The sequence below is a fragment of the Elephantulus edwardii genome, unplaced genomic scaffold (genome assembly GCF_000299155.1).
Source record: "Elephantulus edwardii isolate Elephantulus edwardi_28Jun2011 unplaced genomic scaffold, EleEdw1.0 scaffold00279, whole genome shotgun sequence".
Lineage (NCBI taxonomy): Eukaryota > Metazoa > Chordata > Mammalia > Macroscelidea > Macroscelididae > Elephantulus > Elephantulus edwardii.
The window spans coordinates 2,974,339-2,985,494 of NW_006400029.1; the positions used below are offsets into that span (position 1 = coordinate 2,974,339).

Below are 11,156 nucleotides of genomic sequence, written 5' to 3' on the forward strand. Positions count from 1 at the left end.
TGGCTATAAGTCAAGTTTAACAAGTTTAAATGTATAAAAAGCAAGCTTTTAAGATAATAAACTAGAGCTCTCTACATCATCCTGGTGTGCAGACTCTCATTTTCGCCGACTTCGTCCCTCACCTGCTCTTCACCAAGAAACCCCTCGAGTTTCTTGTCACGACCGTGGTCGGGTGGTCGGTGACAACGAATAAGTTTCACATAACCAAAATTAAGTGCTCTGGGACTCCCATTCTTAGACAATTGGAAATTTTAAGAGCTGAGTACAGATGACATTTAGAATTTTTTTTAAGTATTATAATGGTGTTATTGCTGCATATTTTTTTAAACTCATGAAGATCATTTATACATATATATGTACCTGTATGTGTATATATATGTATCCACAGGCACATATTACACATACTTTTGTATACTCAAAATTCTTTATAATAAAATGTTTAGAAAAAGAATGATACAACAGGCTTTTCCTAGAATTCTCATTAAGATTTTTGTTTTATTCACAAATCAAATAATAAAGGGATTAAGCTTTTCTTTCTCAACACTGAATTTCAGAAAGCAGAATAGTTAGTTAAGACTGCCAGATCCCAAAAGGAAATAGAACTCATTTGTAGCACTCTAGGCCGATATGTCTACATTAATTTCCAATGAAAGTTTCCTCAAAATTCTCAAAAAGATTCCTCAAAAATTCAACAGCTTCTGTGGTTTAAATAAAGGCAGTGACCTCAGTAACCTCCACGACATCATCTCAATGGTGAATATGGAGGGCTTTTGTAGTAAAAGCAACATGATAAGGGGACACTCCATAAGGTTCAAATCACAGACTACTAAGAACTGAAACCAAAAGAATAGAAGTCCATTTCCAGGATCAGGATAGTAAAAATGCTAGTTACCATCGTTTTAGGCAAATAATGGTTTTGTTTTCTCATGTACACTACACTGATTTTTTTTTACATGTTGATAACTTTTACTGCCTTTTTTTTCCCTTACTGATTTAATATTAAGTCATTGTCTTGGTGCCTGCTGACTGAGGGGTTTGGTTATCAGCAAGAGATCCTCCAGCAGTCTACCCTTGAGTTTCAAAAGTAGGATTCCTTCCCTGTTCTATAAACCACTTTCTCCACTATAAGAAAAACTTTTTCTACCCTAGAAACAACACTTGCCAGGGTAAAGGGGCCTAGTCTAGGAGGTCATCTGTACAACCTAAGCGGGAGAGGCCACTCAAGCAGGTGAGACCAGTGGACCACAGCCATGCACACCACCATGCCCTCCAACTGGCCGTCCACTTAGCTCAGGATATGCAACTCTTTGGCCGATGTAGATACCGTAGGGTGAGCATGAGAACCACAGGCACAAAAGGGATGTGCATTCCGCATTAGGATGAGATAGGTCTGACTTGCCACCTGGGGCCCCTATGGGTCCAGAGCATTTATGCCGGAACCCCAACCGTCATTTTCCTAGCATCTAGCTCCACGGGGCCCTGACTCCATGGGGCCTAGGCAGAAACAGGCAATGGTTCTCACTCATCATGGGAATAGGCCACAATGGTCCCCACCCATCACAGGAATAGCCCATGATGCAAATCAGAACCTGAGCAGATGGGCCACAACTATAGCATGCAAACTGCTCAAGAGCAAACCACATATTCAAGTGTGATATTATGATTACTAGAATACATCAAAACTCAAAATGAACTCTGGTAGTGCTAACTTAAAGGTTGGTTTTTCAAATATATCAGCAATTTCTATGGAAAAAAATGAAGCAGTTTTTTTCTCCTAGAGATTTATGGCCTCAGAAATCCTATAGGACCCTATAAGGTCACTAGGAGCTGGCTGACACTGTTATTACACAATTACTGTCAAAAGTAACTTTTCAGACTACTGAATGAGGGTAAATAAAGCTGAAATTCAACTCTGGAATATACAGGTGTCCTATGGCAGAACTTTGTCTTAAAACTTTTTTTCCATTTCCTCCTATTATGTTTGCACATCATTCACATGGGTATACTACACTGAGAAAAAGAAAATACTTCCAGAGAAATAACTTATCTTCTGCTTCTATTCTAGAACTATTTTATGAGTACATCACTTCTCTCTTGAGAATCTATAGCTAGAGCTCCTTATTATCACACAATCTTCTCTGACATGATCATAAAACTAAACTACTGAGCTTTTAGGAAAGCTAGCATGTCAAAGTTAATATACCAATTAGCTTTCAAGTTATCAGTCCTAATAATTCAATGGTTGGGGATTTCATTCCCATTTTACCTACTTTGGACATATATTATTAATACAGTCATAAAAGTAACAACAAAATAAGACATAGCAGTGAAAGACACAGACAGCTTTTTATCTCTAAAGAGAGCTTGTTAAACCAAAGACGTGGTCAGCAGTTAATAACATTAACTACAGAAAAAGACACAGAAGCATAAAAAGATTTTTTGCTGAACTAAACTTTTAGCTGCTGAAACCAAAAATATCTGCAAGCATATTAATGAATGTTAATTACAACCACAGTTAACAATTCAAAGGCAGAAAGTATTACTCACACATCCACACCAGTAGAATGTAAGGGACTGTGCCAGTTGACAGGAAGAAATTCTACTCTCCCAATCTGTTGATTTTCCTGGGCTTTCTTAAAATGTGTCTGAAGCAGGTTCAAGGAAACATTGCGAAAATCATTAACTAAAATTTAAAAAAAATTAACTCTGCATCAATGATGAAGCAATGAATTGATAGAATTAGTATCAGACAATTAATGAAATTATGCTCTACATTTCCTTAGAGTGTACTATAAAAAACAACAAAATGCTATTCAGGAAAAACTGTCAGTACCAAGAGGAAATAACTTCTTTAACAGAGAGTAAGATAGTAACATATAAAGTATTTCATCAAAACAAAAGGTAATATCAAAATTTCCCATATTATGGAATTTTATCAATTAAAGAGATTTTTTTTAAATGAAAACCTATTAGCTGGCCTCCTATTCAAGTTTCTGCCTCTGGTTGATATAAATGACATACATCCAATATTTTTAATTAAGAAGTAAAAACAAAACAAAACAAAAAACAACACCCCAGACAAATTGTTTGAAATTCCTATGCTGTCAATCTGAATGTTCCAGAATATAATTCTAATTTATGCTTAGGACCATTATCCAGTAAAATAAAAATCCTAATTGAGACAATTAATTAGACACTGAAATAGTATCAAGACTTTATGGCACCTAACATCAGCCTTTCAAAGTCAAATTATATGAATGATCTTCCAATCAGACTATTAACAGGTTTACAACAGTATTCTCGTTTCCCCCTACGTTTAAAGTGGTTAGACTTACAACTCTTTAAAAAAATGTATAGGGATTAAGGGCTTTTTAAATCAAGTATAAGTAATTAAGCGTATAAACTATTAGCGCTGGGAATTTACTAGCACTTTCGGTCTAAGCTGGGAAGCTTTATTACCTTGCCACCTGTCTTTAGCTCTCCAATCTTATTATGTGGCTAAGACAAGAGACTAAAAATAAAACTTTAATCTCAGCTAACAGAAACACTGATTAATACTCCCCTTACACAATCTAATTTTACATGCTTCACAAACCTACCACACTGAACAATGCTTCGAAAGCGGAGATCACAAGCTGGTCCGATCCCATGGACCACAAAAACCAAATGATCTATTTGTAAAGGTTCCCCTGTAAATGAAATGAAATGAAAAAGTATTCTATTAATTGGGCATGTAATATAAAAGCAAACATTCACAATGAATAAGTTATAATAAATATAGCTGTCTGAATTAAATTTTGTCCCCCAAAAATATGTGCCGTAAATCTGTTTTTAGTTAAAATCCCATTTAGGGTCAGCTGCCTTTGTATGTTAAAGAGACACAATTAACTCAGGCTATATTCTGAGTCAATCTCTTTTGAGATATAAGAGAGATTACTCAAAAACTAACAAAGAGAGATAGGAAAGAGATATACCACGTAATGTGAAGACTGTCCCCTGGAGCCAACAGAGGAAAAAGCCTTCCCTGACTAAGGCACCTGATCCAGGCCATGGTCTTTTACAATTCCATGCTATGCATCAGAGAGCAGGACAACGACTAAGAATGACAGAAGAAGAACTGATGCTTTGAGTTGTGATGCTGGAGTCTTGACCATACCATGGACCACCAAGAAAACAAATAGGTCTGTGTTGGAGAAGGTGAAACCAAGTTTCTCCTTGGATGCTAGCTTTCGAAATTCCATCTCATATATTTGGGGCAGGTGGCCAAAGATGTCTTTGAAGAAGGATATCATACTTGGAAGTGTGGAGAGGCAGGGCAGGAGAGAAAACAACAACAATGGATGAGATGGAATGATAGGATCAATCAGAGTCAGTGAGACTGGCTCAGGACAACGCAGGCATCAGAGCTGCTGTACACAGGGCTGCTATGAGTCACAGGCAATGTGACGGGACATAACAACAATAACAGCATCCCAAATGAAGTCCTGGTAGTTTGGTGGTAAGGCATGCAGTTCAAATCCATCAGTTTCCTCAACAGAAAGATGGGCACTCTCCTCCTATATAATTTACTGCCTCTGAACCTGCTAGATGGTCAGCTATGAGTAGTTATGACTTGATGATACACAAGAAGAGTATCCTTCTGAACTGTGAGAAAACCAATTTCTATTTGTTAAATTCACCTATCCATGGTATTTGTTACCCTAGCACTAGATAACTGACAGTGGAAAGTTAAAAAATTAACTGTAACACAGTCCTATATTTAGCTACTTTGTAAAAAAAGACAAAAACATTCTTTTACTTAGTCTGTGAAAAATTTTCACAAAAATCTGTAAAAAATGTTTTCCTTCACTCAGAAATAACTGAGTTTATAGATAAAAGTTGAAAAAGGTATTGGCGAGCTCTTGTGGCCTGGTGGCAAGAAACTGCACTGCAATCCCAGAGGCGCACAGTTCGAATCCACAAGATGCTCTGTTAGAGAAGGAGGAACAGTCTCCTACTGTACCAGTCAGATCTGACAGTACACACACAAAAAGTTTTTAAAATATTATAAGGAAAAAGGTATCAAAATATCCATGTACTTTGTATACCCATTTTTTAAAAATATTGCCATATTTGCCCTATTATTCTCTATTATTTCTGTGTATGCATATATTAGGGTTTCAAATCAGTTCCCCTTGCAGAGAACCTGTATTTCTACCCCAGATATACTAAATAAGAATCTAAACTTTAACAAAATCCTCACATGATTCCTATGGTTATGTAGAAATCATATTAAAAAGTAGATTCTAGTGATATGGAGAATAGCATTAATACAGAACATGCATATACACATTTATTCTTCTGAACCATAAGCAAGCAGGTTGCATATATCATGTCTCTTTACTCATTTAATAATTTAACATGAGTTAACTTAGAATATACTTTTACATATCAAAGTCTGCTTATTGAATTCTGGAAATTTAATAGTCCTTTAATATCCCACTTTAAAAAAAAAATTTAATGAACATTTACAGAGATTTTGGATTTCCATTCATTCATTGTTGCACTTTTCTCCCTGCCCCCCAAACACCCCAGTTCCCTCCTCTCCTTGAAAAGTAAAAGAAAAATTCCATCATTGGTATACGATCCTTCCCCTGCACACACCCCCTGGGTACACTCCACTATGCAACCTTCATTCTGGAGTCCTGTCATAACCATAATACCCAATCATGTATTTCTTTTAAACTGTTCTCTCCCTCATCTGTTTCAATGTAGTATGCATAATTTATCCAATTTTTCTGTCTCATCCCAACCCTGATGTCAGTCCCATTCTACAACAATGGCACTATGCAGTATTTGTCTTTTTGTGACAGATACTTCACTCAGCATAATGTCCTCCAGGCTCACCCGTTTTGAATAATATTGCATGAGTTCCTTGTTTTTCAATGCAGTGTAGTATTCCATTGTGTGAATGTACCAGAGCTTCTCTATCCATTTGTTTGTTGAGGGGCACTTAGGTTATTTCCAACTCTTTGCTATTGTAAACAAAACCGCAATAAACACCGGTGTGCATATATTTGCCTCGGTGGCAGTTATGGTTTCTTTAGGGTTATCTCACTTTTTTTATCAACTGTCTCAATAATCACTGGTATGGTTTTGAAGCCTAGGATTTTAAACCATCACATTTTTAAATATTAGTAAGTCTAATCTAAGACTTTGTCCAAGAAAACTACCAAATCATCTCTCCTGTAAGATAAAAGGAATTTTATAATCCAGATAAGTATATTATGAAACTAATCATAAATGACCTAGCTATACAGAAATGAATAAGCATAAAGCTCTTACTGAAAAAGTCTTGCTTAGTTGAAAGTCTTCTAGGGCAAGGGTTACAAGGAATAAATTTCTAATTCATCAGATGAAATCACACTTTTTAAAACTAGTTAGTTTCAGGACTAAATCGCTCATGTATATTTAATGACAAATTTTATCCTCTCTACTCTATGTTTTTAAACTCAAAACTTACTGTCATCAAGGTGATCACTACTCATAGCATGCTTCCATCAAGTTTCTGAGGTTGTAAATCTTTATGAGAAGAGATTGTCCCATTTAGCAAGATAATTTCCTACAGACTATGCCACCAAGGCTTCCTACCTATAGAGTAAACAACATTTAAAAGATTTTACATCTATTAAGATTCTTAGTAGATGAAGTAATACTAATTCTCATGCAGAATAAGCCCATACGGGGAGCTTTGGTGGCCTAGTGGCAAGAGGCTACACTGCAATCCCAGAGGAACATGGTTCAAATCCACCAGATGTTCTGCAGGAGGAGGGGCAATCTCTTGTACCTGTCAGATCCGATTTGATGGTACAAACAAAAAAAAATAATAAAAAAGAGGAAAAACCACCCCAGAATAAGTTCATATGACTAAAGATTGTGATTAAATCCACAAATAAAGGTAGGTATTTTTAAACTTTGAAGAAATCAAACTCCACAGAAAAAGAGTACAATTTATGGAATAAACAGCAACAAAATAAGTATATTGGAAGTTAAAATAAATTATTAAAATTACCACAATGAATGTCGACAGAAATGTTCTCAACACCTCTCTTCACTGTTCTTGGTCGACCCTGCTCAGTGGGTGTTGCACCCCACTCATCAGATCCTGCCACTGGCTGGTAATGCACCATGAGCTTAAACAGATAAGATCAGAGCCATAAAGACATCTCCAATTAAGTCATCTCATTATATAGCTCCTGAAGTTGGTAAGAGTAAATCTTTCAAAACATAATACATACATATAGAGTTTTGATATGAAACTTGTAGATTGAAATGAGAACTCTGAAAATACATCTCTCCCAGCAATGTCTTACATATGAAAGATAAAATGACATAATGTGTCAGTGATTTTCCTTATATAATTTTTATATACAATTATTTTTTTAAAAAAATTATTTCATTAAAACTAAGAGAAATAATAGTAATGACTACAAGTTTTTTTAAGTTTCATAACTGCAAATGTAATATAAAATTTGTCAAAGGTTATCCCAACTAGAATCCCCAGGGAAAAAAGATACTAACTTTACCAAAGGACTTCAAATTTGATTATTCTGGTTCAATCTCCTGCTTTTACACCCCAAACACACTGAATCAGAATGAACATTTAAGCAAGATCCCCAGGTGATTCCTAAACAAAGTTAAAAAAACTGAGTTTCTCAGCAGGAGTCAAACTGGAATGAACAAGTTTGAAACTTTTGTTTTCCTAAACAGTGCAATTAAACTTTCCTCCTGACATTAAAGACATGTTTTCATTTGCTTTTACCTTTGGATTGTGTAAAATAATGATTTCTCTGTTGGGAGACTCCAGTTTCTTTTTCCATTCATCCAAAGTTACAGCAAGCATGTAAGTCTCCTTAAAAGAAAATGTTATGTTTTATTAATTTCCCCAAAGATCTTCTATTACATCTGAGTTTATTCGCTATAATACTGCTAAATTAAAAAGCATATCCCCATTAAAACTAATAATATTTAATAATAATAATAAAAAAAGCATATCCCAGCGAGCTCTGGTGGCCTAGTGGCAAGAAGGTGTACTGCAATCCCAGAGGTGCACGGTTCAAATCCACCAGAAGCTCTGCTGGAGAAGGAGAAACAATCTCCTCCTGTACCAGTCAGATCTGATCTGACAGTACACACACACACACACGTACACACACACACACACACACACACACACACTCTCTCTCTCTCTCAAATAAAAAAAAATTTTTAAAAAAAAGCATATCCTACTTCAGTCTAAAGAAAGCAAACTTCCATTTTCACAGCATGAAAACATTTTAAAAACTTGAACCACAGGTTTTTAAACAGCAATAATGATTGCTACTAGGGATAAAAGGCAACTATAATATCTGTAGGATTTAAAATCTGGGGAGGAAATACCCAAACAACTTGGTACTTTGTCCTAAAACAAATTTGCAAAAAGAAATGGTACATTCTGTGATACAGATATAAAAACAAAACTCTGCCTCTAAGAGTCACAATGTAAATCACAAGTAGAGGAAAATACCCAAAAACATAAAGAATAATGAGTAAAAATTATTCAAAAGATAGGTTTTATACTATAACGTAGCAGTACATACCTCTAACACTTGGCTGAAGCTCTCCGAATAGGGTACATATTTATTATCTTTGTCCCCCTTATAAAACCATGTACACCGTCTTACTTCAGATGCTACCTCATCCCAATATACAGCATATCGCATCCTCTCCCCCAAATGAACATCATACCTGCCCCCATCAGTGGGGACAACTCTCCCATTACAATCTTTCCCTATAAAAAAAAATGAGAAAGGGAAAAGTAGTACATATTTAAAGCCCACAAGATATAATTCTGAGTTAGGTTCTAAACAATGTTATAAAACACTGACTGAACAAATTTTCTGACTAAACATTAAATAAAACGCAATTTAACTTTTATTTTTTTCATGAACCACTTTACAAACTATGAAATCCATTCTTAGTTTTAATGATGTATTCAATACATTACCAAAACAGTGTTTTGTTGTTCCTCTGAGGAAGAATAGTAGTATCTTTCTGAATTTTTTTTGCTTGAGGGACTCATAACCATCATGAAACTATAGTGGTAAAGTTTTATGTGTCATAAAAGACACATAAAAGACAGTGGAATAGTTTTATGTATCATAAAAGAAGTAATTAACAAGTTGACAAACTCATTTTCTGTTTACCAAGATCTCCCCCATATACAATACTCATTATAAATAAAAACCAGATCTGAAACATAAACTACAACATAAGAAATATTAGATAAATATGCAGAAATTACAAAAGGTATTGTTTTCAAAACAGAGAAGAAATATAAAGCTTTTATACAAACTACAGGAGATAACTGGAAAAACTTAGAATTGATTTTTAATAGCACTGACTATAAGAACAAATTACAGTTTGAGAGAGATCACTTGTCTATCTCAACCCTACCAGATCCATATGCCTCTTCCAGCTGTTGTGAATCTTCAGAGTTGAAAGGAATCCATGTTTCCTTAGAATCTATTATTTTACAGTAAAACCAATGAGGAGAAACTGGTTCATACAAACTGGCAGCATCCATGTCTATCAGCTCAAAGGAACTGCATGAGTTTGGTGATGGAGATGGATCTGACTGGGACAATTGTTCCTGGTGTGATTCCACTGTTGACATTTCTCGCTCTAAAAGACAAGTTAAAGGAAAACTATCAGGAAAATTCTTTTCCTAGTAAAAGAATACTGTGTTCTGACACAAGTAATACACATAGTTTTTGTGTCAGAAAGTTTCCTATGCAAAAATATGATGGTAATTAGCACATCTTAATCATTTCTGTGAAAAACAACAAACCAACAACCTAGGAAGCTACACAATTGAAAATAAAACAGAACATAAATTAAGAGCTGGATTTTTAAGGGAATTTTAAACTTCTAGCCAGACAGTCTAGCAATGAGCTCTCAATTATCTCAGAAAACGACCAAGTGTCTATAGTTAATGTTATAAACACAGGATCACAAGGTCAAAACTTGGTTGCAACACAGTATTTTATTCCAATTTTCAATCTACACCTACTGCCAAAGCTAGAATTTACTTCAACCAAGTCAGTGCACCAACTTCTCACGACACAACGAGGTTTTAGAATTCCTGCCCTCCATCACTCTATGTTTACAAGACTCCTGGAATCTTAAAATATTTAAAATAACTTCTCATTTAAGAACAAATTTTTGTATTGATCTTTCAATGTACTGAAGAGTATTTTCTTCGGAACTGGAATACAAATTCTGAAAACAGGAAACCTTGCACTCATAACAGACATATCCACAGTCCAAGTCTCAAGTGAAAAGTTCCAAGTGACTGCAAAGGTCTCTATCCCTCAGAGAGGAAACTCGTGGGGTTCTATTTCTTTTCCCTTTTTTTGTTTCTATTTCTCCTTGCGCACCCTTCCATCATTTAGCACTCCAAGCATCTCTGCAGACATCAAAAGTTTCCTCTTATGCGTTTATGCAGAGAATGGGTACCGCTAGCGGTTTCTTAGCACAACCTGATGGCAAATCCCACGCCTCTCCATCCTTCCCGCAACATTCTCCGTCTCCTTAGCACAAATTTACCCCGGCCACCTCGGCGCCTGCCATCTCCCTACCACTCCCAGGCCTCCCGCCGCCCACCTCCCGGGCCTCCTCCAGCTCGGGCAGAGCGAGCCGCCGCGGGAAACGATTTCTCGGTGACTCGGGCTGCAAGTTAATACAGCAGGGAGTTTGGCTGCTTCCCGGGCACGGAGGTCACCCCCAACTCCCCGGGGCTAGTCTTCCCAGCTCCCTCTCAACCTCAGGCTGTGAGCCGACCTCCGTCTCCATCATCCCTCTCCCGCATCACCCCCAGCCCGCTCCACAGTCAGGCCTCTGCGGCCCCGCGCCGCCGGGGACTCACCTGGGAGCGCCGCAGCCTCTCAGGCGCTCTTGCCCTCGTCGGGAGGTGCACCGCATGACCCCGCAGCGGCCTCTCCCCCTGGCTCCGGCAGGGCGGGGCGGAGCAGGGCGGAGTCTGCGGCCCCGCCGGGCTCGTGCTGAACTCTGAACTCCAGCGCGCTCCCGGCCAAGAAGCTGAGGCCCAGGCTGCGGAGCAAAGGTAGAGTGGCTGG

General features: G+C 37.1%; 1 protein-coding gene across 1 annotated transcript in view; it reads right to left on the minus strand.

Annotated features, from left to right (window-relative positions):
* Positions 1 to 9,696, minus strand: part of DDHD2 (DDHD domain containing 2) — a 31,645-nt gene extending 21,949 nt beyond the window's left edge. Inside the window, exons 1-6 of the mRNA XM_006900291.1 lie at positions 9,475 to 9,696; positions 8,619 to 8,809; positions 7,802 to 7,891; positions 7,052 to 7,172; positions 3,600 to 3,689; positions 2,548 to 2,683 (exon numbers count right to left, since the gene is read on the minus strand). Of these exons, the coding sequence (XP_006900353.1) occupies positions 2,548 to 2,683; positions 3,600 to 3,689; positions 7,052 to 7,172; positions 7,802 to 7,891; positions 8,619 to 8,809; positions 9,475 to 9,694 (848 nt within the window). The 5' untranslated portion in view covers positions 9,695 to 9,696. The remainder of the gene's footprint in view (positions 1 to 2,547; positions 2,684 to 3,599; positions 3,690 to 7,051; positions 7,173 to 7,801; positions 7,892 to 8,618; positions 8,810 to 9,474) is intronic.
* Between the last annotated feature and the right edge of the window lie 1,460 nt (positions 9,697 to 11,156).